Source organism: Erythrolamprus reginae, chromosome 9, assembly GCF_031021105.1.
Source record: "Erythrolamprus reginae isolate rEryReg1 chromosome 9, rEryReg1.hap1, whole genome shotgun sequence".
Classification (NCBI taxonomy): domain Eukaryota; kingdom Metazoa; phylum Chordata; class Lepidosauria; order Squamata; family Dipsadidae; genus Erythrolamprus; species Erythrolamprus reginae.
The window spans coordinates 52,716,893-52,742,998 of NC_091958.1; the positions used below are offsets into that span (position 1 = coordinate 52,716,893).

At 43.2% G+C, this 26,106-nt stretch overlaps 1 protein-coding gene across 2 annotated transcripts in view; it reads right to left on the reverse strand.

Annotated features, from left to right (window-relative positions):
- LOC139172308 (myosin-16) overlaps positions 1 to 26,106 on the reverse strand; it is a 67,044-nt gene that overhangs the window by 29,953 nt on the left and 10,985 nt on the right. For both annotated transcript variants that reach the window (XM_070761271.1, XM_070761272.1), the window contains exons 3-21: positions 24,243 to 24,386; positions 23,703 to 23,859; positions 21,264 to 21,291; positions 17,384 to 17,480; positions 17,164 to 17,256; positions 15,549 to 15,612; positions 15,169 to 15,267; positions 14,195 to 14,298; positions 13,967 to 14,105; positions 12,260 to 12,528; positions 10,947 to 11,117; positions 10,668 to 10,847; positions 10,007 to 10,133; positions 8,138 to 8,199; positions 6,865 to 6,952; positions 4,880 to 4,997; positions 4,077 to 4,197; positions 3,208 to 3,344; positions 2,110 to 2,191 (exon numbers count right to left, since the gene is read on the reverse strand). In XM_070761271.1, the coding sequence (XP_070617372.1) occupies positions 2,110 to 2,191; positions 3,208 to 3,344; positions 4,077 to 4,197; positions 4,880 to 4,997; positions 6,865 to 6,952; positions 8,138 to 8,199; positions 10,007 to 10,133; positions 10,668 to 10,847; positions 10,947 to 11,117; positions 12,260 to 12,528; positions 13,967 to 14,105; positions 14,195 to 14,298; positions 15,169 to 15,267; positions 15,549 to 15,612; positions 17,164 to 17,256; positions 17,384 to 17,480; positions 21,264 to 21,291; positions 23,703 to 23,859; positions 24,243 to 24,386 (2,280 nt within the window). The remainder of the gene's footprint in view (positions 1 to 2,109; positions 2,192 to 3,207; positions 3,345 to 4,076; positions 4,198 to 4,879; positions 4,998 to 6,864; positions 6,953 to 8,137; positions 8,200 to 10,006; positions 10,134 to 10,667; positions 10,848 to 10,946; positions 11,118 to 12,259; positions 12,529 to 13,966; positions 14,106 to 14,194; positions 14,299 to 15,168; positions 15,268 to 15,548; positions 15,613 to 17,163; positions 17,257 to 17,383; positions 17,481 to 21,263; positions 21,292 to 23,702; positions 23,860 to 24,242; positions 24,387 to 26,106) is intronic.

A 26,106-nucleotide genomic window follows, 5' to 3' on the forward strand; every position in this document is an offset into this window, starting at 1 on the left:
GCAAGGGGGAGGTGTTTTAGTTCCCCCATGCCTGACGGCAGAGGTGGGTCTTAAGGAGTTTACGAAAGGCAAGGAGGGTGGGGGCAATCCTAATCTCAGGGGGGAGCTGGTTCCAGAGGGTCGGGCCCCCCACAGAGAAGGCTCTTCCCCTGGGTCCCGCCAGACGACATTGTTTAGTCGACGGGACCCGGAGAAGGCCAATTCTGTGGGACCTAACCGGTCGCTGGGATTCGTGCGGCAGGAGGCGGTCCCGAAGATATCCTGGTCCGGTGCCATGAAGGGCTTTATAGGTCATAACCAACACTTTGAATTGTGACCGGAAACTGATCGGCAACCAATGTTGAAGTGCACAAGTCTTAAAGCTGTCAAGTTTGGGGACCTCTGTTCTAAAAGAAACCTTCTCAGTTTTTTATTTCCTTTTTTTAAAAAAAATGCCATAAAATTATATATTGACACACCTACAGAAGATGTTTTTAATGCGCTACATGGACAGACAGATGACCGAAACCTTTGCATCCTATTTCACAATACCTAAAGAACGTGATAGCCAAAACACATTGGTGTTGAGCTTAGATTGCTGTTCCAAATTTATTTAAAACGCCAAGAAGAATAAAGAACGTATTTTCAAAAAAAAAAATTACCATCTTAAAGGATAACCAAATCTTCTGAGATTTCAAGCAGTGCCCAAGTTAACAAGTGACATTGCCTCATGAAAATACTGTACCCAGTATTCCCCCCCCCCTTCTGGTCTCTGGTTATGTTTTTCCTGTAGTAGTAAATGAGGTTGAATAATAATAATAATAATTTATTAGATTTGTATGCCGCCCCTCTCCGAAGACTCGGGGCGGCTCACAACAAGCGATAAAACAATATTGTACAGGCACAAATCTAATATTAAGAAAAAACTAAAAACCCTATCAATTTAAAAAACCAAACAACACATACATACCAAACATAAATTATAATAAGCCTGGGGGAAAGGTGTCTCAAATCCCCCATGCCTGGCGGTATAGATGGGTCTTAAGTAGTTTACGGAAGACAAGGAGGGTGGGAGCAGTTCTAATCTCCAGGGGGAGTTGATTCCAGAGGGGCCGGGGCCGCCACAGAGAAGGCTCTTCCCCTGGGGCCCGCCAGACGACATTGTTTAGTCGACGGGACCCGGAGAAGGCCGACTCTGTGGGACCTTATTGGCCGCTGGGATTCGTGCGGTAGTAGGCGGTTCCGGAGGTATTCTGGTCCAATGCCATGTAGGGCTTTAAAGGTCATGACCAACACTTTGAATTGTGACCGGAAACTGATCGGCAGCCAATGCAGGCCACGGAGTGTTGTAGAAACGTGGGCGAATCTGGGAAGCCCCACGATGGCTCTCGCAGCTGCGTTCTGCACGATCTGAAGTTTCCGAACACTTTTCAAAGGTAGCCCCATGTAGAGAGCGTTGCAGTAATCGAACCTCGAGGTGATAAGGGCATGAGTATAATTTTAGAAGAGCTGTGCGTGTGTACATACACTTTATACTTTAGATAATGTATATTTTTGTGTGCCTCTATATATTATGTATGTACACGTATGGCATATAGAAATAGAATTAAATAGTATATTTTGGATGTTCAGTCATAGTAAATAAATAGGGAGATTGTATCTCTTGGAGGCGAGGAGAGGCCAGGCCCTTGACGTGAGTGACTTCAAGTTGGCCACCTTTAAGCCAGTCACATCACCTTTAAGCCACCCAGTCACATGACCATCAAGCCACTCCCACCTGGTCACATGGCCAACAAGCCACACCCATAAAATAAGCCACGCCCACAGTGTGGTATTAACATTTTTTGCAGCCCTTCACTGGTACCCACATAGAAAGAGACACAGCCAGAGGTAATAGAACGACAAAATTTTGTTAGGGATTAGCTCCACCCTTCTTTCTCATGGACAATGAACCCTATCACCCAAAAGTGTTTCTTCTTGTTGAATAAACAGGTGTGGAGAACGTCTCTCCTGGCTGTGTGTTGTCCAAAGCTACCCATTGACCAAAAACAACAGCACTCATTTTGTTCTGATACAACCTGAAGCCTAAGGTGAGTGGTGACGTGTCTCGTCCTTCCACTGCTGCCTCACCTTATTGTACAGTTTCCACCATCCCCAGAAACGCATCTGTAAGAACTTGCGAACGTTCCTCTGGATCAACATCAGGCCCATTCTGGGTTGTTGTTGTTTTTATTTTTAAAAAAGAGAAACTAGAGTTAGGAAAGAAGAAAACTTAGTCTTGCAATAGCATGGTGATGGATGTATCTCTGCATTTGTGGATGCAGGAAGTTCTAAAGTCTTAATAGTGGCTTCTCAAAAATGAAAGGTGGACATTAGCCATAAAAAGACAACTTACTTGAAACAGGCAAGCAGATTGAGAAATTCCAGTGCATGTTATGAATCTTTTATTTGCAAGAGTTCTCATTCAAATACTGGTGCATCCATCCATCCACCCATCCACCCATCCATTGATCCATCGATCCCTCCATTGATCCATTGATTTATTTATTTATTTTATTTATTGGATTTGTATGCCGCCCCTCTCCCTAGACTCGGGGCAGCTAACAACAATGATAAAAACAACATGTAACAATCCAATCCAATACTAAAATAACTAAAAAAACCCTTATGATAAAAACCAAACATACAGACAGACATACCATGTGTAAATTGTAAAGGCCTAGGGGGAAAGAATATCTCAGTTCCCCCATGCCTGGTGGCAGAGGTGGGTTTTAAGAAGCTTACGAAAGGCGAGGAGGGTGGGGGCAATTCTAATCTCTGGGGGGAGTTGGTTCCAAAGGGCCGGGGCCACCACAGAGAAGGCTCTTCCCCTGGGTCCTGCCAAGCGGCATTGTTTAGTTGACGGGACCCGGAGAAGGCCCACTCTGTGGGACCTAACTGGTTGCTGGGATTCGTGCAGCAGAAGGCGGTCTCTGAGATAATCTGGTCCGGTGCCATGAAGGGCTTTATAGGTCATAACCAACACTTTGAATTGTGACCGGAAACTGATCGGCAACCAATGCAGACTGCATCCATCCATTGATCCATCCATCCACTGATCCATCCATCCATCAATTGATCCATCCATCCATCCATCCATCCATTTGTCCGTCTGTCCATCCATCCGGCCTCCTGTCTGTCCAATCCCTTCTTAAGGGAAAGAAGGGAAGATATAATTTATTTCATTACCTTCTCTCCAGCATCTTCTTAAACTCAATTCTCATCAGGAAACCACGGCAGCGACTCTGTAGCATAGTCATGATCTTGGCCAAACGCTCATCCCTCATGTCTTCCAACTTGGCCAAGACTCCAGCACGGAAGAACACCTATGAAAATAAATGGACTTATGTACACAAATCCATTCACAAGATCGATTTGGTAGGACCAGCCCCTCTAAACTCTCCCAGATCCACGAGGGTTGAGAGATGAGAAGTGAGAAGAGAAGAAGTCCATCCCAAGCTGACCACCAATGAAATTTTACAACTTGGGTGAACTTTCAGCATAATTGTGTTTTCTTGCAGGAAAGAAACCATTCTTAGTGTTAGTACGATGTACATAACTGGTTGGGTTTGGCAATATATAAACAAACTATAAATGTATGTTTAAATGAATTATAACACTATAGCTTTAGGAGCTAATGTTGCAGTTAGCCACAAGAGGGAGCCAGAAGCATATCTCTCTCTCTCTCTCTCTCTCTCCCTCCCTCCCTCCCTCCCTCCCTCTCTCTGATTATTCTCTGCTATTTCTGGTTTGTGTGACTATGCTGTAGAACTGTTGTGTTCAAATGATTGTTTAATGTGTTTTATAAGTAGGGCTTATAGTATTGTATATGTATTGAGAGTATTGACTGATGTCATTGTGTATGACTAGGATTGTTCTTGACTAATCTATTTGCCAAAGTAAATAATATGTATAGATTTCACATATCTGGTTATCTGAATTACTACTTGTATCTCTGAGCTATCAGCTACATATCTGCCACCTCCATATTTTCCTCTGTGAATCCTTGGCAACTCAAGGGTTACTCTGCACACTCCTTAATACTTAACACTTCGTACCTTGGTATGTCCAATTTTATACTCGTTTTCCCCAAGGTCAAGCGTTCCTAGGATAAGTTCGGAGGCTTTCTTGTTGTCTACAAACCCTTGAGGAATGACATTGGGATTCAGCAGCTGATACCTGATTAAGAAGACACCAAGAGGAATTTAATTTAATTTAATTATTTAATTTAAATGCTGCTCAATCCCATGGGACTCAAGAATTACAGTGGTACCTCTACCTAAGAACGCCTCTACTTACAAACTTTTCTAGATAAGAACAGGGTGTTCAAGATTTTTTTTGCCTCTTCTCAAGAATTATTTTCCATTTACAAACCCGAGCCTCCAAAACTGTAACCGGAAAAGGCAGGGAAAAGCTTCTGTGGGGCCTCTCTAGGAACCTCCTGGGAGGAAACAGGGCTGGAAAAGGTGGGGAGAAGCCTCTGTGGGGCTTCTCTAGGAATCTCCTGGGAGAAAACAGGGCTGGAAAGGGCAGTGAAAAGCCTCCGTGGGGCTTCTCTACAAATCTCCTGGGAGGAAACAGGGCCGGAAAAGGCAGGGAGAAGCCTCCGTGGGGCCTCTCTAGGAATCTCCTGGGAGGAAACAGGGCCCCCAACCTCCCTGTGGTTTCCCCAATCGCACGTCTTATTTGCTTTTACATTGATTCCTATGGGAAAAATTGCTTCTTCTTACAAACTTTTCTACTTAAGAACCTGGTCACGGAACGAATTAAGTTCGTAAGTAGAGGTACCACTGTATTTGGTCCGGCTGAGACTTTGGGACCCCAATGGGCCAATGATGGAGGGAAGGGTCAACCCCGTCACCTTTGCTTGAACTCTGGGTACTGCAGTCTGTTGGGGAATCCTTTCCGGCAAATACGGATACCTTCCAGGACACCATTGCAGGCCAACTGGTGCAGGATCAGGTGAGCATCTACCACACCTGTAGAGACACAAAGCAGGATGGTCACCTTTCCACAACCTTTTGGCACATGAACCAGAAAAAGATTCACTATCACTGCACTATGCTTTGTTCAATCATGATTTGCCATGGAGGTTAGAAACCACGTTGATATGGTGTGTCAGATTTATTTATTTTATTTATTTATTTATTTGTTTTGTCCAATACACAATGAGGGTTTTAGTGGGTATATATCTATATACACATAGTAAAATACATGATCGTGCAGAATGCAGCTGCGAGAGCAATTATGGGCTTCTCTAAGTATGCCCATATTACTCCAACACTCCACAGTCTGCATTGGCTGCCGATCAGTTTCCGGTCACAATTCAAAGTGTTGGTTATGACCTATAAAGCCCTTCATGGCACCGGACCAGAATATCTTCGGGACTGCCTCCTGCCGCACGAATCCCAGCGACCAGTTAGGTCCCACAGAGTCGGCCTTCTTCGGGTCCCGTCGACTAAACAATGTCGTCTGGTGGGACCCAGGGGAAGAGCCTTCCCTGTGGGGGCTCCGACCCTCTGGAACCAGCTCCCCCCTGAGATTAGGATTGCCCCCACCCTCCCTGCCTTTCGTAAACTCCTTAAAACCCACCTCTGTCATCAGGCATGGGGGAACTAAAACATCTCCCCCTTGTCCATGTTGTTTTGCCGTTTGATTGATTGTGTGCTTGTTTTTTTAGATATATTGGGATTGTTTTATGAATTTTTTTTAAAACTTAAAATTGTAATTTGATTGGTGGGAATTGGATTTGTTACTATGTACTGTTTTTATTATTGTTGTGAGCCGCCCCGAGTTTGCGGAGAGGGGCGGCATATAAATCCAATAAATCTAATCTAATCTAATCTAATGATGAAGGTTATAGAGGAGATACTCATAGTAAAATATGTCTAAGAAATAATAGAAAAGAAGATATAGTAATAGAACATATCAATGAAAGAATAGAAGAAGAGATATAGGAATAGAAGAAAGGTATAGGAGATATAAGAGAGCAATAGGACAGGGGACGGAAGGGACTCTAGTGCACTTGTACTCGCCCCTTACTGACCTCTTAGGAATCTGGATAGGTCAACCGTAGATAATCTAAGGGTAAAGTGTTGGGGGTTTGGGGATGACACTATGGAGTCCGGTAATGAGTTCCACGCTTTGACAACTCGGTTACTGAAGTCATATTTTTTACAGTCAAGTTTGGAGCGGTTAATATTAGGATGTTAGTTAACATCTTGCACACCATACCAACGTGGTTTCTAACCTCTGTTGGCTGGCTATAGCCCAACAAACCATACTGTCACTCTCACATCATGTTAAGCCATAAGGAGGTTGGTTTGAGTGTGGCTTAACATGGACTTTTGTGGTTTGCAATCTAAGCTCCGTGGCTTTAACCTCTCACAGCATCCAACAAGAGACAAGTAAATGAAGGCAGAGTTAAATATGTTATTACTTAATGTCTATTCTCTTCCATATGTACTGTATATTGGACAAAGAATAAATAAAAAATAAATGAATAAATAAATAAATAAAAATTAAAAAAATTAAAAAAAGTATTTTCCTCTGGATATTTTCATCCTTTATTTGCACTGGAGTCAATTTTTTTCTTCACAGTACAGCCGATAGCCTAACACAGATGATTTTTTAATATTGCAATCTGTAAAAGTGGTGAAAAACTTCGGATTTGGTTCCAGGAAAGTGCTTTAAATTCTGCAGGATTGAGAACAAAGCCTCTGTCTGCCACCCTTCAAAGGGCCCCTGTCTTTTCTTAATTCACCAGCTGTATGTAGGGCATTTCCCAAAGGAAAAAAACATGGACTTTGCTTGTTTAAGAGATCAAAAATGATGACTTTGACATACCGGATTGCTTGAACTCGTTGGGCACAATGCAGCGGACAAAATGGGGCGAAGTGCTGTGCAAAGTAGCCATCAGCTTGTTGAGCTGTTCCTAAAATACACAGAAGAAGGAAGGAAGCAAGGAAGCAAGGAAGCAAGGAGGAAGGAAAAAAGTAAGAGGAGGGAAAAGGAGGAGAAGGAAGAAGAGAATGAAGAAAGGAAGGGGAAAAGGAAGAGGAGAAGGAAGGAAGGAAGGAAGGAGAAAAGGGAGAGAAGGGAGAAGGAAGGGAGGATAAAAGGAAGGAGGAGGGAGAAGGAGGAAGAGAAGGAAGGAAGTAGAAAAGAAAAAGGAGGGAAGAAGAGGAGAAGGAAGGAAGGAGAAAGGAAGGAAGGAAGAGGAGGGAAAAGGAGGAGAAGGAAGAAGAGAATTAAGAAAGGAAGGAGAAAAGGAAGAGGAGGAGGAGAAGAAGGAAGGAGAAAAGGGAGAGAAGGGAGAAGGAGGGGAAGGAAGGAAGGAGAAAAGGAAGGAGGAGGGAGAAGAAGGAAGAGAAGGAAGGAAGTAGAAAAGAAAGAGGAGGGAAGAAGAGGAGAAGGAAGGAAGGAAGGAAAAAAGTAAGAGGAGGGAGGAGGAGGAGAAGGAAGAAGAGAATGATGAAAGGATGGAGAAAAGGAAGAGGAGGATGGAGGAGGAGGAGGAGGAAGGAAGGAAGGAGAAAAGGGAGAGAAGGGAGAAAAAAGAAGAAAGGAAGGAAGGAGAAAAGGAAGGAGGAGGAAGAGAAGGAAGGAAATAGAAAAGAAAGAGGAGGGAAGAAGAGGAGAATGAATGAAAGAAGGAAAAAAGGAAAAGGGAGGAGAAGGAGGAAGAAGAAAAGGAAGGAGGAGGAGGGAGAAGGAAGAAGAGAATGAAGAAAGGATGGAGAAAAGAAAGAGGAGGAGGGAGGAGGAGAAGGAAGGAAGGAATGAGAGAAGGGAGTAGGAAGGGAGGATAAAAGGAAGGAGGAAGAGAAGGGAGGAGGTAAAAAAGAAACAGGAGGGAAGAAGAGAAGGAAGGAAGGAAAAAAGGAAAAGGGAGGAGGAGAAGGAAGAAGAGAAGGAAGAAAGGATGGAGAAAAGAAAGAGGAGGAGGGAGAAGAAGGAAGGAAGGAGTTAGGAAGACGTGTTAATCAATATCCATGGGACTGAGCCAGAAGCAGTTATAACAACAATGCTGAAGGACGCATGAAGGAGGCACAGAATGCTCCTCCTAACATAGCATCTCCTTCCGCAACAGAAACCACTTTGAACATGTGTCACTCACCCTGTAGAAATTGGAGACGGTCATAAAGGAGGAGCCTCTTTTCTGTTTCTTGGTCCCCGAAGCTGAGGACAGCATGGAAAAAAAGCAAGTGACTCACAACGGGAACACACAAAGAGAGAACAGCCAACCTGCGCAACGGGACAACTGGTCCCAGTGGACTCACCATGGCCCACTTGTTGCAGGACAACTCAACAACGAGCCAAGGTGGCGCAGTGGGTAGAGTGCAGTACTGCAGGCCACTAAAGCTAACACCTGGATCTGCAGGTCAGCGGTTCAAATCTCACCACCGGCTCAAGGTTGACTCAGCCTCCCATCCTTCCAAGGTGGGTAAAATGAGGACCCGGATTGTGGGGGCCATAGGCTGGCTCTGTTTTTAAAAAGTGCTATTGCTAACATGTTGTAAGCCGCCCTGAGTCTAAGGAGAAGGGCGGCATTAAAAAAAATGGAATAAATAAAAATAAAATAAATAAACAATGGACAATTCCATGAGGGATATAATTCACAGTGTGGCAGTAAAACTTTGGGCAGCCCATCATTGCTTATGCAAGTTGATGATGGCAAGTTGAGTTGTCCTCAATCTGCCACTCTGTTGAGTGTTTGGCCAACCTGTTTATTTCCAACTCTTCCCCCTGCACATCTGTTCAATTCAGTTCCTCGACTCATTTTTTCCATTCCTTTTGACCAATGTCAAGTGGCTTTCGATCCACTTTATTTCTATCTCACCCCCAAATATAGATTTTATGCTGGTGTAGTTTTGATGTCAAAAATTGGTGCAGTCTTCTCTTTTCCCTGATCCGTCTAGGGACTTGTTTTAAAACTATTACCTCTTTTCCTTTGTGTATTATTGGATCTTCCCTTGCTAGGTGGTATATCTCGTCCCTTGCTGGTTTTTTTACAAATCTGACATGTACCTCTCGTGGTAATTTATTTCTATGGGCATAGCTAGTATATACATGATATATTTCATCTATCTCTTTCAGTACTCTACTAGCTGTTGACCCTGTAACACCCGCTATTATCTCAGCCATTGTTTCTGCTATATTTTCTTCTTTATTCTCCTGTATATTTTGGAATCTTAAGAAAAAGGAGGCTTTTTCAAGTTCGACATTAAGTAGAGCCTCTTCCATATTTTTAATAGCTGACATTGTATTGGTTTCCGTTTCTTGTATTTTGTTTCCAATTTTTCATTTTTCTGTTCAATCTCCTGTATTTTTTGTACGTTTTTAGAGAGGGCACCTTGTATAGACTCAATTTTTTCATCCATTTTACCTGCTCTATCCTCCACTCTTTGTATATCCTTTTGAATCTCACCTCTTACATTCTCAATATTTCCTGTCAATTTTTCATAGTTTTGGTCAAGTGATTCTTATTTGCGGATTTCCATTCAAAGCGTTTTCTCTTCTGGAATGGTTTCCTGCAGATGACTCTTACTATCTATTTCCACATGCAAATAAATATTTTTCGGCGATGTTCGCCACCAGGAGGCACCCCATGACAGATATGGTCCTCATGTGTAAACAGCCAGATGTTGTTTCTATGAGATCCAGGCAGGAATTGAACTCACAAAATTGCATTCTGGGGCTGGATGGCTCCCAAAGGTGATGGACTGTACCTATTACGGATTGATTGATTAAATTTATATGCTGCTTATCTCATTACTCAAAGCCACTTAAATGATATGCTACTCTAAGGCAGTGTCTACTACAGTCTACTTGTGGACTTCAACTCCCAGAATTCTTCAGCCAATCTCCAACCACGGCAACTTGTGGACTTCAACTCCCTGAATTCTGGGAATTGAAATCCACAAGTCTTCAAGTTGACATGGTTGGAGAATCAGGACCTCAATGCAGGCAGCAAAAAGCAACATACCTGCAGCCTCTTCTTCTTTGAAAAGAGTGCAAAGCAAAGCCATGGAAGACTTCTGGAACAAGCCCACCACCGTTTCATTCAGGGGGTCCTTGTTTTTCTCCAGCCATCCGGTGATATTGTAGCCCACCTGAATGGAAAAAAAGGTAGACTGAGAAGGCATGAAGACAGTAGTGAGCCACTATTACTCGGTGCTACAGGAATGCTTGGGTGACCAAGTTGCAGGAAACAACTTCATTCATTCTCCGTTTGGTCTTTAACTTGAAAACTACTGTTTGGCTCTTGTTTGAAACATTTCCTGCAAATTGCTTCTGGGCATTTTGCCAACAATAGTAAGATTGAGTGGATCATCTACTGTTATCAGAAAGACTCTTGTTCTTTTCATTTGGACTATTACTGACAGATTTATACTTTCATTGACTTTAAAATTGACTGTTAAGATCCTATTATTCTCCTATTATTATTTTCTTTGCTTTATATCAGTGATGGCAAACCTTTTTTTTCCTCTGGTGCCGAAAGAGCATGGGCACGTTGGAGTTGAGCTAGGACAACTGATGTATGTTGGGGCTGAGCTAGGGCAACCAATCACGTGCCAACAGATATGGCTCTGCGTCCCACCTGTGGCACCCGTGCCATAGGTTCGCCACCACTGCTTTATACTCACCGTGCCAGCATAGTGAACCAGCTCGAAGTGGGCTTCTGCCCCTTTGCCCTTCCCGCCCTTGGGTTTCAGGAAGTTAGGGGACTTGCCCAGATGGTTATCATACAGGGCAGCCTTGAAAGTCGCGTCGGTCGCCTTGGGAAACACACACTGCTCTTCAAGGATGGAGAAGATGCCCATGGGCTGTTGGGTGAGAGAAGAAGGGTCAGTATTCTGTCAGTATTCATTTGCGGTGATTGGCAGCCTTCAATGTATCTGGTTGCTTCTGGCGGGGAGGGTTACCTTTTCCAGAAGCTCAATGCAAGCCTGGAGGTCGAGACCGAAGTCAATGAAGACCCAGTCGATGCCTTCTCGCTTGTATTCTTCTTGCTCCAGCACAAACATGTGGTGGTTGAAAAACTGTTGCAGCTTTTCGTTGGTGAAGTTGATGCACAGCTGCTCAAAGCTGTTGAACTGCGAGAGGAGAAGGCGACAGGTTACTCACTACTCTGAGAGTTACCTTATTCTATCTATCTATCTATCTATCTATCTATCTATCTATCTATCCTCTCTCTCTCTTTCTCTATCTCTATCTATCTACTGTATCATATCTATCTATCTATCTATCTATCATTCTCTCTATCATCTATCTCTCTATCATATCTATCTACCTACCTATCTATCTATCTATCTATCTAGCTATCTATCATCTTTCCTTCTTTCTCTTTCTCTATCTATCAATCATCTATCATCTCTCTCTACCTCTCTATCTACTGTACCATATCTATCTAGCATCTTTCTTTCTTTTTCTCTCTCTCTATCATCTATCATCTCTCTCTCTCTCTATCTCTCTATCTACTGTATCATATCTATCTATCTATCTATCTATCTATCATTCTCTCTATCATCTATCTCTCTATCATATCTATCATCTATCATTCTCTCTATCTCTATCTCTCTATCTACTGTATCATATCTATCTATCTATCATTCTCTATCATCTATCTCTCTATCATATCTATCTACCTACCTGCCTGCCTGCCTACCTACCTACCTATCATCTTTCTTTCTTTCTTTCTCTCTCTCTCTATCATCTATCATCTCTCTCTATCTCTCTATCTATCTATCTATCTATCTATCTATCTATCTAGAAAAAAAATGGGTTGATTGGAATAGAAAAATTGGAAAATTATTGGAACAGAATTTTTTTATTGGGCGCTATAATGAGTAATTATGTGAAAAAAATATATTATTTGATAATGCATATAGTGACAGCGGCTAGAATAGTTTATGCAACAAAATGAAAACCTAACGACAAACCAAACAATGAGGAAATTGTAAGAAATTTTTTTGAACTGGGATGACAAGGAGCTACAAGATAAGGAGGAATGCGAATATTATTTAACATGGAACAGATTCTATGAATGGTTAAAGAACAAGGATGATAGAGTATAGAATGTGTAAATAACAATTATTGTGTGTATATAGATGTAAATAATTAAAACAAAAAAGAACAGAAAACAAAAGTGTATATATAGAAGCCAGGGGATTTTTTGGGGGTGCCCCCAACTCTTAAATCTTTTGCAATAAAAAAATCGTGCAAGGCTTTTTGGTACCTCAAAGATCTCAAAGCCGGCGATGTCCAGGACACCAATGAAGAACTGCCTCTGCATCTTGGTGTCCAGGGTTTTGTTGATCCGGACGACCAGCCACTTAAACATCTTGTCATAGACCGCTTTGCCTAGGGCGCCAACCGAGTTGTGACATTGGTCCAGGTTTTGCCCCTTCTGCACAAACTCGTTGCCCACTTTAACCCGGGGTCTGGTAATCCCCTTCTGTAGATCTCCCGAGTTCAGACCCATGAGGTGGGCGACTTTGTCAGCCACTGCCGAAAAAATAAACATGGAGATGTTATTTAGCCCTGCACTGGCTGCCGATCAGTTTCCGGTCACAATTCAAAGTGTTGGTAATGACCTATAAAGCCCTACATGGCATCCAACCAGAATACCTCCAGGACCGCCAGCTGCTGCACGAATCCCAGTGGCCGATTAGGTCCCACAGAATTGGCCTTCTCCGGGTCCCGTCGACGAAACAATGCCATCTGGCGGGACCCAGGGGAAGAGCCTTCTCTGTGGCAGCCCCGGCCCTCTGGAATCAGCTCCCCCTGGAGATTAGGACTGCCCCCACACTCCTTGCCTTTCGCAAACTTTTGAAAACTCATCTATTTATTATTTTATTATTTATTTATTACTTAGATTTGTATGCCGCCCCTCTCCGAAGACTCGGGGCGGCTCACAACACGTGGAAACAAATCATAAATAATCTGACAATTTAAAATATTAAAGATTTTTAAAAAAGACCCCATATACTAACAGACATACACACAAGCATACCATATATAAATTAAACATGCCCAGGGGGAGATGTTTCAGTTCCCCCATGCCTGACGGCAAAGGTGGGTTTTAAGGAGTTTACGGAAGGCAGGAAGAGTAGGGGCAGTTCTAATCTCCGGGGGGAGTTGGTTCCAGAGGGCTGGTGCCGCCACAGAGAAGGCTCTTCCCCTGGGGCCCGCCAACCGACATTGTTTAGTTGACGGGACCCGGAGAAGGCCCACTCTGTGGGACCTAATCGATCGCTGGGATTCGTGCGGCAGGAGGCGGTCTCGGAGATATTCTGGTCCAATGCCATGAAGGGCTTTAAAGGTCATAACCAACACTTTGAATTGCGACCGGAAACTGATCGGCAGCCAATGCAGACTGCGGAGTGATGGTGAAACATGGGCATACCTAGGTAAGCCCATGACTGCTCTCGCAGCTGCATTCTGCACGATCTGAAGTTTCTGAACACTTTTCAAAGGTAGCCCCATGTAGAGAGCATTACAGTAGTCGAACCTTGAGGTGATGAGGGCATGAGTGACTGTGAGCAATGAGTCCCGGTTCAAATAGGGCCGCAACTGGTGCACCAGGCGAACATGGGCAAACGCCCCCCTCGCCACAGCTGAAAGATGGTTCTCTAATGTGAGCTGTGGATCGAGGAGGACGCCCAAGTTGCAGACCCTCTCTGAGGGGGTTAGTGACTCCCCCCCAAGGGTGATGGACGGACAGATGGAATTGTCCTTTGGAGGCAAAACCCACAGCTACTCCGTCTTATCCGGGTTGAGCTTGAGTCTGTTGAAACCCATCCAGGCCCCAACAGCCTCCAGGCACCGGCACATCACTTCCACATCACTTTAAGCTCTCGCAGCTGCATTGAGAATTATTTGCAGTCTCAGAACACTTTTCAAGTGTTAGCCCCATGCAGAGCGCGTTGCAATGACCCATTACCCTCGGCGGTGTCCACTTCCGCCTGTTCCTCCCTCGGCTTCTGCTTGAACTTCATGTTCCCGAAGTGCATGATGCCACCTGTGAGTTTGTACACCCCGTTCTTCTCCTCTCCAGTGAAGCCCAGGACGTCAAAGGCCACCTGGGCAGAGAAGGGAACATGACACAGGGAAGGAACCAAAGAGAGTGACACGGATTTCAAACTTGGCACCGAGCTTTGCGCACACGTACATCGGTGAGGAGAAGTTCTTCCCCATCGTCCATGTTGTCCACCATGGTGACCCCTTGGCTTGTCCAGTGGTATTCCTTGGGATCCGGGACGCACAGCAAGCTCTCTGTGGCGATAAAAGGCATTGTTGGAACGGGGCATTTGTCGCTTGTGGGTATGGGAAGAAAGCCATGGAAATGGCCTTGAGGGGAATATACAGATGTTTTAGAGAAACATCTCTCTCTCTCTCTTCCTCTTTCTGTCTTTCTCTCTGTTTCTGTTTCTTTCTCTCTCTCTCTCTCTCTTTATCTCTCCCTCCCTCCCTTTGTTGCTCTCCCTCTCTTTCTTTCTGTCTTTCTCTCTGTGTGTTTCTATTTCTCTCTCTTTCTTTCTCTCTCTTTCTGTCTCTCTGTGTTTCTCTCTTTATCTCTCTCTGTCTGTTTCTTTCTCTCTCCCCCTCCCTCCTCTCTCTGTTGTTCTCTCTCTCTTTCTGTGTGTTTCTGTTTTCTCTCTCTCTCTTTCTCTTTGTTGCTCTCTCTCTCTCTCTTTCTTTCCCTATGTTTCTGTTTATCTCTCTGTTTCTTTCTCTCTCTCTCTATGTGTATGTTTCTGTTTTTTCTCTCTCTCTTTCTCTTTATTGCTCTCTCTCTCTCTCTCTTTCTCTCCCTGTGTTTCTGTTTATCTCTCTCTGTTTCTTTCTCTCTCTCTCTTTCTGCCTTTCTCTGTGTATGTTTCTGTTTCTCAAATCTCTCTTTCTCTCTCTCACTTTCTGCCTTTCCCTGTGTGTGTTCCTCTGTTTCTCTCTGTTTCTCTCTCTCTGCGTGTGTGTCTGTTTCTTTCTCTCTCCCTCCCTCCCTTCCTCCCCTCTCTCTGTCTGTCTCTCTCTCTCTTTCTTTCTCTGTGTGTTTCTCTTTTTTTCTCTCTCTCTGTTTCTTTCTTTCTCTCTCTCTCTCTCTCACACACACACACACATACACACTCATGGCAAATGCCGTACCGACAAGGTCAGGCTTCTTGTTGGATAAGAGTTGGTAGAAGATGTGATAGCCTCTTTCAGCAGGTTGTTGAGAGATGACCCTCGATTTCTCCAGGAGGTCTAGAACATAAACAAAAGCCACATCACTTTTTAGAAAGAATTAAGCTATTATCCATTGTAAGGAAAGAAAATGCTGAAATTTTCTGAAATGATAAGATAGATGGGTGGATGCAGGTAGATAGATAGATAGATAGATAGATAGATAGATAGAGAGAGAGAGAGAGAGAGAGAGAGAGAGAGAGACAGACAGACAGACAGACAGACAGACAGACAGACAGACAGACAGACAGACAAAGGAGGCAGGAGTTGAACATGGGAATTTAGAGAAATTAGAAACTTACAGCTCTCAATATCAGCCCCAGCCAGTTTTCCCGTGCTGCCAAAATGAATTCGTATGAATTTACCCTGAATAAGAAAAAAAAAATAGACTCTCCTTAATCACAACCACAACAGCTTGGAGGCAATATAATGATTCTGTAAACTGCTTAGAGAGGGCTGTAAAAGCACTATGAAGTGGTACATAAGTCTGGTATAGCTTGGGAAGGAAGGAGGGAGGGAGGGAGGAAGAAAAGGAAGGAAGGGAGGAGGAAAGGAGGGAGGGAAGGAGGGAGGGAGAGAAGGAAGGAAGGAGGGAAGGAGGGAGGGAGGGAGAAAAGGAAGGAAGGAAGGAGGAAAGGAGGGAGGGAAGGAGGGAGGGCGAGAAGGAAGGAATGAGGGAGGGAGGGAGAGAAGGAAGGAAGGAGGGAAGGAGGGAGGGAGAAAAGGAAGGAAGGAAAGAGGAAAGGAGAGAGGGAAGGAGGGAGGGAGAGAAGGAAGGAAGGAAGGAGGGAGGGAGAGAAGGAAGGAAGGAGGAAAGGAAGGAGGGAGGGAGGGAGGGAAGGAGGGAGGGAGAGAAGGAAGGGAGGGAGGAAAGAAAGAAAGAAAGAAAGAAAGAAAGAAAGATGTAGGGCGGTTGTTACAATGCAGATATCTCTGCCCACTGCCAGGAGTTCGATCCTGACTGGCTGAAGGTTGACTCAGCCTTCCATCCTTCCGAGTTGGGTAAAAATGAGGACCCAGATTGACTCTGTAAACCGCTTAGCGGCTGGGTTGTCAAGCACTATCAAATGGTATATACTGTAAATCTAAGTGCTATTGCTAGTGCTATTATCTGACCATTATCTTGGTGGTGGCTCCTCTCTAAAATCATTCCCAAATGACACAACGATCTTGGTGGCACAAAAGGGGAAAGGGGCATAGAAACATACATAGAAACATAGAAGTCTGACGGCAGAACAAGACCTCATGGTCCATCTAGTCTGCCCTTATACTATTTTCTGTATTTTATCTTAGGATGGATCTATGTTTATCCCAGGCATGTTTACATTCAGTTCCTGTGGATTTATCTACCACGTCTGCTGGAAGTTTGTTCCAAGGATCTACTACTCTTTCAGTAAAATAATATTTTCTCATGTTGCCTTTGATCTTTCCCCCAACTAACTTCAGATTGTGTCCCCTTGTCCTTGTGTTCACTTTCCTATTAAAAACACTTCCCTCCTGGACCTTATTTAACCCTTTAACATATTTAAATGTTTCGATCATGTCCCCCCTTTTCCTTCAGTCCTCCAGACTATACAGATTGAGTTCATGAAGTCTTTCCTGATACGTTTTATGCTTAAGACCTTCCACCATTCTTGTAGCCCGTCTTTGGACCCGTTCAATTTTGTCAATATCTTTTTGTAGGTGAGGTCTCCAGAACTGGACACAGTATTCCAAATGGGGTCTCACCAGCGCTCTATATAAGGGGATCACAATCTCCCTCTTCCTGCTTGTTATACCTCTAGCTATGTAGCCAAGCATCCTACTTGCTTTCCCTACCGCCTGACTGCACTTTTCACCCATTTTGAGACTGTCAGAAATCACTACCCCTAAATCCATTGAGTGGGACAAAGCAGCCTTTCAGAATCCAATACTTACAAACCGAGAAGAATTATTGTTCCTGGTTGTTTTGGCATTTCCAAAAGCTTCCAGGACAGGGTTGGCTTGGATGATTTGATCTTCCAGAGAGCCCTGCCCGCAAAAGAAAGACCATCACCATCAACCTCTCTTCCCCAAGAAACTTAAGGATGTTGGGTTGTTTAATCAATACCATGTTATCGTGGTTTCAACTGCTACTGGATAAAAGACTTTGACTTACCTTCCCGTCAGCGGAGGCTTTCCCACTGCCTCCGATGTTGGCAAAATATTGGATGACTTTCTTCGTGTTTTCAGTTTTGCCTGCTCCGGATTCTCCACTAGACGTAAAAAAGATTTTTAAAAAAAAAAAAAACCACAATTTTTTTTAATTTAAAAAATCCCCCCTGTTGTGGTTAGCTCTGGCCTAGCTCCTGCCCCAATGTGGGGGAGACATTCACATGCTGCAGGCCTCTTTTGCCCCCGGTGGAATCTGCTGATGAAGGCTCCTCTGACCAAGAAGACATGAGTGACAGGGAGGAGGAGAGTGTGGCAGACAGCTCAGAAGGAGATCAATTCTCTAGCTCCTCCTTGGATTCAGAACAAGAGTTAATGATACAGCCAGGCATGCGGAGAGCGATGCATAGGCAGCAACAACTGAGAGATTATTATCAAAGAAAATGAGGCCACCTGTGGTTGGGTGGGGCTGTGGTCATTAGTGAGGCTGCTATAAAGAGCAGCCTGTGGGTTTGGCCATTGTGGAGGATTATCTGATCGTTGTGTTTCGTGCCTACTTTGCTGACTTTGATCTTTGTGTGCTGATTTTTCCCGGCTTTGAAACTAAACCAGAGCAAAGTGTGTTTCACTTTGTGAAAGAAGAAGGACTGTGAATTGCCTCACAGCTGCAAGCTAAGTATCTCAGAACTGATAAGGGACTTGTACAAATTACCAGTTTGTTTGGAGATGAGTGCTCTTTGCTGTACCAAAAGAGGGCTTAGTTTAAGTGACTTTTCATTATAAAGAACATTGTTTTGAATTTTCAAACGTGTGTGTGTTTGAAATTGTATCTGTGCGTTTTTGGGAGGATTCTACCAGAGAGCTCAACAGAACACCCCCGTCCCCCCAAAAAAGATGGCAGTGCCCACGAACCAGCATTGACCAAACCGGTTTTGTGACATCATTGTAGCATCACTAACGGGTCGTTACCAGTTCAGACAAACCGTTTTGAACCGGTTCGAACGCACTCCTAGTACAATTCCAAATTTGACATCATAATTTTTTAATTTTGGATTCAAAAGCTAGGATCTTTTTAGCCGATGTAGCCATTTTTCCCTTGCAGAAAATAAATGCCAACGACTTCACCCTTTTTGATTCCTTAGCAAAAGTAAAATAAAATAAAAGGGATTTAAAAGAATCTCTGGAACAAAAAAAAATCCAGGATCCCACAAACACATGCACAGAAAGCTTTCCAAATACAGGAGCTTATTGGGAGCATTGGGTTGAGTCAAGATTTTCAGCTCAGCCTACCTTGCAAGATGGATGTTGGGAGGATAAGAGAGACTTTTAATGATTCACTGGGGAACAGCAATTTCGTTGTCTTAAATCTGTGACTTGTTTTCAACTAACTTTAGGCCTCTGGATCCAAAAATAACCACAGTTTTTGTCTATCACGTGAACTTTCAAAGCTACAGGATACCATCAAAAGTCATACAAATTGTGCATATAAAGGAAAGTCAAATCTTGCCAAATATACTGTTTACAAAGAATAATTTTATTCATACAAAGGCTATAATAGCGACCGATTAGGTCCCACAGAGAATTTTGAAATGATAAGATAGATGGGTGAATTTTGAAATTCTCTGAGGCAAAACAGGGTGGGTTTTTTGTTTGTTTGTTTGTTTATTTATTATTTCTGTGCCGCCCAGTCCCAAAGGGACTGCCGCTCAGACACTATACTTTTCCGCCCACCCCCCCAAAAAATTAGAGGGAACACTGAAAACCTATCTTCAAGACCACCTTCTGCCGCAATAATCCCATCGGCTGATTAGGTCCCACAGAGTGGGCCTTCTCCGGGTCCCGTCAACTAAACAATGTCGGTTGGCGGGCCCCAGGGGAAGAGCCTTCTCTGTGGCGGCACCGGCCCTCTGGAACCAACTCCCCCCGGAGATTAGAACTGCCCCTACTCTTCCTGCCTTCCGTAAACTCCTTAAAACCCACCTTTGCCGTCAGGCATGGGGGAACTGAAACATCTCCCCCTGGGCACGTTTAATTTATGCATGGTATGTCTGTGTGTGTGTCTGTTAGCATATGGGGTTTTTAAATATTTAAATATTTTAAATTTGTCTGATTGCTTATGATTTGTTTCTACATGTTGTGAGCCGCCCCGAGTCTTCGGAGAGGGGCGGCATACAAATCTAAGTAATAAATAAATAAATAAATACTGCAAGTTAAATTGCGTTCATATAAATAGTTGTTTTTTTTAATCCAACGGTGCTTATACATATTAAGGTAAAATTTTTCACTTGTAGCTTTTTCTGGAGTGTTTAATCCGTAGGCATTCTTTCTCAATGCTCCAACAATAGTCAACCATCATATGTAAATCCAACCTACTTTGAAATCGTGCCTCCATGACTTTCAAATCTTGGTGGAATCGCTCACCCTGTTCATCAATGACTACACCAAGATTTTCCAGGAAGTTAGCAAGATGACTATGTAAAAAATGCAATTTAATGCTCATGTTGCCTAATTAACTATATTATATATATTTATATAATAAGTGCCAAAGCCCACTGCAACAATATCGGCAAAAAGGTTTCTAAAATTGTCAACCTGATCCTACGTAGCTTCTGCTCTGGCAATGTCACACTACTCACCAGAGCTTACAAAACTTTCGCCAGACCCATTCTCGAATACAGCTCACCTGTCTGGAACCCACACCGAATTTCGGACATCAACACCCTAGAAAAGGTCCAACAATACTTCACCAGAAGAGCCCTTCACTCCTCCACTCGAAACAGAAGACCCTACGAAACTAGACTTACAATCCTGGGTCTAGAAAGCTTAGAACTACGACTCCTTAAACATGATCTAAGTATTGCCTACAAGATCATATGCTGCAACATCCTGCCTGTCAACAACTACTTCAGCTTCAACCGCAATAACACAAGAGCACGCAACAGGTTCAAACTTAATATCAACCGCTCCAAACTTGACTGTAAAAAATATGACTTTAGCAATCGAGTTGCTGAAGTGTGGAACTCATTACCAGACTCCATGGTGTCAACATCCAACCCCCCAACATTTTTCCCTTAGACTATCCACGGTTGACTTCTCCAGATTCCTTAGAGGTCAGTAAGGGGCGAGCATAAGTGCACTAGTGTGCCTTCCGTCCCCTGTCCAATTGTCTGTCGTATATTTTATATATCTTTTCTCCCACCCATATATCCTTCCTCTACTCTTCATTGATGTATTCTATTCTCATATCTCTTCTTCTATCCCTTCCCTGATATTTACTACTACATGTTTTTATTCTCCTTAACTTTCAATTTGTATTGGACAAAATAACTAAATAAAATAAATAAATAAAATAAATATACAGTATATATAAGGTGTAGAGAAAAAAACTTGACGTAGTAGAAGAAAACTAACTACAGTTTTGAAACCAGCATGCCTAATTAACTATTAAAAAAAGCTCAAAACTCAAACTCAACAGAAATTGTGTGACAAATTGTTCCCCAGTGTTATATATGAACTCATGGATGAAAAATGAATGTCGGGTATAAATGTGTGGGACCTACATAGGCCAGCCACTTAAAAAATAGTTCGGAATGGTTTCAAGATGGAGTATTTACTCCTTAAATAAAATATTAGTATCCCTTTCTTACCAGCTCAGAAAAAAACATATTCTGGAAATATTTCTTGATGCTTACAATAAGCTTTCTCGTTAGTTTCTGTAGCCAGGAAATTGATTTTAAGATACATACTTTTTATTATTAATTTGGTGGCTTATTCATATGATATGCTTTTATTTTTCTTTGTACGGTGTGCAGAGCATTAAAAACCAAGCCATTTTTATTAATATTTAATGGGGAATATATGGAAGGGGGGAAAATAGGGCCACTTACGTGATCAGCATAGACTGGTTCTCACGTTCTATGGAGGAAGAGAGAAAAGAGAAGGCTGCATAACCTGTTTTTTCCCCCCCTAAAACCCCATGGAATTGATCAATAGCCAATTATCCAAATAAACATTAGGGAAGCAAGAGCCTTAGGAATGGAACATTGATGGATTATAAAATTCAGGCTGGAATACTTGGTTTTGTGTAAATGGAACAAGGGACAAAGAGTGGACCTTTGAAGAATAATAGAATAACAGTTGGAGGGGAACCTGGAAGTCTTCTAGTCCAACCTACAAGCAGGGGACCTTTTGCCACGTCAGAGAAATGGTTGTTTAAATTCTTACTAAAAATCTCCAGGGTTGGAACATACACAACTTCTGGAGGCAAGCTGTTAAACTGAATAATAATAATAATAATAATAATAATAATAATAATAATAACAACAACAACAACAACAACAACAACAACAACAACAACAAAAGTTGGAAGGGACCTTGGAGGTCTTCTAGTCCAACCCCCTGCTTAAGCAGGAAATCCTACACTACTTCAGACAGATGGTTATCCAATATCTGCTTAAAAACCTCCAGTGTTGGGGCATTCACAACTTCTGGAGGCGAGCTGTTCCACTGATTCATTGTTCTAACTGTCAGGAAATTTCTCCTTAGTTTTAAGCAGCTTCTCTCCTTGTTTAGTTTCCACCCATTGCTTCTTGTTCTACCCTCGGGTGCTTTAGAGCAGTGATTTTCAACCTTTTTTGAGCCGCGGCACTTTTTTTACATTTACAAAACCCTGGGGCATATTGAGCGGGGCGGGGGGGGGGGCTAAAAAAAGTTTGGACAAAAAATTCTCTCTCTCCCTCTTCCTCCCTTTCGCTCTATTTTTCTCTCCCTCTTTCTCTCCCTCTTTCTCTCCCTTCCTTCTTTCTCTCTCTCCATCCCTCTTTCTTTCTCTTCCTTCCTTCCTCTCTTTTTTGCTCTCTTTCTCTCTCCCTCCCTCCCTCTATGTCTTTCTCTCTCTCTCCTTCCCTCCCTCTCTTTCTCTCTCTCTCTTGCTTTCTTTCTCTCTCTTTCTCTCTTTCTCTCTCTCTCTTTCTTTCTTTCTCTTGTTCTCTTTCTCTCTCTCTCTTGCTTTCTTTCTCTCTCTTTCTCTCTCTCTCTTTCTCTCTTTCTTTCTCTTGTTCTCTTTCTCTCTCTCTCTTGCTTTCTTTCTCTTTCTTTCTCTCTCTCTTTCTTTCTCTCTGAGCTTCGCGGCACACCTGACCATATCTCACGGCACACTGGTTGAAAAACACTGCTTTAGAGAATAGGTTGACTCCTTCTTCTTTGTGGCAACCCCTGAGATATTGGAACACTGCTTTCATGTCTCCCCTGGTCCTGCTTTTCATTAAACTAGTCGTGCCATAATAGTTGTCACTGTTAGGAAATTTTTCCTTTAGGTCTCTTCTCTCCTTGATCAGTTTCCACCAGGAGTGAAATCCAGCAGGTTCTTTGAGAATTTCGGAGAACCGGTAGTGGAAATTTTGAGTAGTTTGGAGAACTGGCAAATACCACCGCTGGCTGGCCTCAAACTAGGGTTGGAATGGAGATTTTGCAGTATCCTTCCCTTGCCATGCCCACCAAGCCGCACCATGCCCACCAAGCCACGCCCACAGAACCGGTAGTAAAAGAATTTGGATTTCACCACTGGTTTCCACCCGTTGCTTCTTGTCCTACATTCTGATGCTTTGGAGAATAGCTTGACTCCCTCTTCTTTGTGGCAGCCCTTCAAATATTGAAATACAGTGATACCTCGTCTTACAAACGCTTCGTCATACAAACTTTTCGAGATACAAACCTGGGGTTTAAGGTTTTTTTTGCCTCTTCTTACAAACTATTTTCACCTTACAAACCCACCACCACCGCTGGGATGCCCCGCCTCCGGACTTCCATTGCCACCGAAGCACCCGTTTTTGCGCTGCTGGGATTCCCCCGAGGCTCCCCTCCATGGGAAACACCACCTCCGGACTTCCGTGTTTTTGTGATGCTGCAGGGGAATCCCAGCAGCGCAAAAATGGGCACTTCGCTGGCAACGGAAGTCCGGAGGTGGGGTTTCCCAGCGAGGGGAGCCTCAGTGAAATCGCAGCATTGCAAAAACACAGAAGTCCGGAGGTGGGGTTTCCCATGGAGGGGAGCCTCAGGGAAATCCCAGCAGTGCAAAAACAGGCGCTTCGGCTGGCAAAAGGGGTGAATTTTGGGCTTACACGCATTAATCGCTTTTCCATTGATTCCTATGGGAAACATTGTTTCGTCTTACAAACTTTTCACCTTAAGAACCTCGTCCCGGAACCAATTAAGCTTGTAAGACAAGGTATCACTGTACTGTCATTATGCCCCCCCCTAGTCTTTCTTTTCATTAAGCCAGATATACCCAATTCCTGTAACCGTTAAAGGACCTTCTTGCCACTCACCCATAAGCATGTCATGGTAGGCATTGTCAGAGATGGAGAAGAGGTGAGGAGGCACCTCGGTACGCTTCCTGCCCTTGTACATCTGGGCCACGCGGGCCCCATAGATGGGTAGCCACTTGTAAGGGTTGATGGTGACGCAGAAGAGGCCGGAATAGGTCTGGAAGGAGAACAAGGCAGGTAAGATCAGCTTACAATCCCATTTTAACATGGTCTGGTTTAAGACCAGGAAGATCCTACTCCGAGTCTCATCCATAAGTCTAGTATTAATCATTGCTAGATTTAAATTCCAACTGAATTTGTTTGAATAGAATAGAGTAGAGTAGACTAGACTAGACTAGACTAGACTAGAATTTTATTGGCCAAGCATGATTGGACACACAAGGAATTTGTCTTGTGCTGAATGTTGTCAATTGACAATCAAAAATTTTCTACTGGTTCTGCGTACCTGACTGTACCTGTAAGGAGCCCATCCCTAATTCTAACTATCCCCAGGTGAGGTTCTCCAACAATTCAAATTCATCTCCCCATATTCCCACTTACGTAGATCCTCATCAAAATGTAACGCTGCCGGAGGTTATCCAGGACGCTGGCTTCGTTCAAGAAAGTCATGTTGGCCATATCGCTGATCTGGTAGAACTTTGGTGGGTTCATCTGCTGGACATCGTCCTTCTTGACAGTGACCGTCTATGGGGAGGAGGGAAATAAAAGACAGCTGTGAGCTTCCCAGAGTAAATTCTGAGATCAGTTCACGAGACAAGTACAGTGGAACCTCTACTTAAGAACCTAATTTGTTCCGTGACCAGGTTCTTAAGTAGAAAAGTTTGTAAGTAAAAGCAATTTTTATTTATTTATTTATTTATTCATTCATTCATTCATTCATTCATTCATTCATTCATTCAATTTTTATGCCGTCCTTCTCCTTAGACTCAGGGCGGCTTACAACATGTTAGCAATAGCACTTTTTTTTAAACAGAGCTAGGCTATTGCCCTCACAATCCGGGTCCTCATTTTCCCATAGGAATCAATGTAAAAGCAAATAATGCGTGCAAACTCATTAGGAAAGAAATAAAAGCTCGGAATTTGGGTGGGAGGAGGAAGAGGAAGAAGAGGAGGAGGACAGTCACTGGCCAGAGCAAAAGGAGTGTTTCTTTTCTCTGGGTGCTGGCAGAGGTTTATTCCTTCTCTAAGTGCCCAGAGAAAGGAAAACGCTCCGTTCGCTCTGGGCTGCCAAAGCCTCCTTAAGCGCCACCGAAAGGCTCCTCTGGCAGCCCAGAAAAGCCTGAGATGGCTGGGATTAAAGGGGGAACGGCAGGAAACTGGCCAGGCCTTCGTGCCACTCTCAAATTTCCTGGGAAATTTTTCCGGGCTCAGGTTCTTAAGTAGAAAATGAAGAGGCAAAAAAATCTTGAACACCCGGTTCTTATCTAGAAAATTCTTAAGTAGAGGTACCACTCTACTCCTCTCCTCTGCTCACAACAGAACACCTTATTTATTTATTTATTTATTGTTTATTTATTGGTGTTCTATTCTTGGACTACGCTGATTGAAAACAAAGGAGAAATCCAAACGCTGATATTCAAATCACTCTTTTTATATAGCAAGCGTCATTTACACAAGCTAAATTCATACATACGAGTTCATGTTGGCAGCTTCTCAGGGAGAGGAGTTAAAATATAACAGTCCAACGCAGGGGTCCCCAAACCTTTTACACAGGGGGCCAGTTCACTGTCCCTCGGACTGTTGGAGGGCTGGACTATAAGAAAAACTATGAACAAATTCCTATGCACACTGCACATCCCTTGTTTTAAAGTAAAAAACAAAATGGGAACGTAGTATTTAGAGGGGGGAGAAGATCTGAAATTCATATATGTTTATGTTTTGTTTTTAATTTTCTTTTGTTGACATCTGATTGGCTATACAAGGTTTTCTTGGCTTATGAAAAATGTATAAAGAAAGAAGGAAGCACTTTGGCATAATGGCTAATAAGTTAGAAATATAATTGGTGTTGCACTTTTTGAAGGAACATTAAGGAGGGAATTTAATTAAAAGAAAATGAATGTAACTGGATGACAAAATTAGAAAAAAAACCTTTTGCAACTTTTTTGATGATTGATATTAGTTACTAACAAAATACTGCATTTTATTCATGGAAAATTAGATGGTACACTGTGTTGTTTGAATGTATGTTGAGAGAAAAATTAAAGAAAATTACCCCCCCCCAAAAAACAGTCCTTCCTTCCTCTGTCCCTCCATTTCTCCTTCCTTCCTTCCCTCCTTCCTTCCTCTCCACTTCTCCTTCCCTCCCTCTCTTTCCCTTTTCTTTCTTTCTCTCTCTCTTTTCCCTGTGCTCTTGTCACTCACCGGCGGGCCGGATAAATGGCCTCAGTGGGCTGCATGTGGCCCG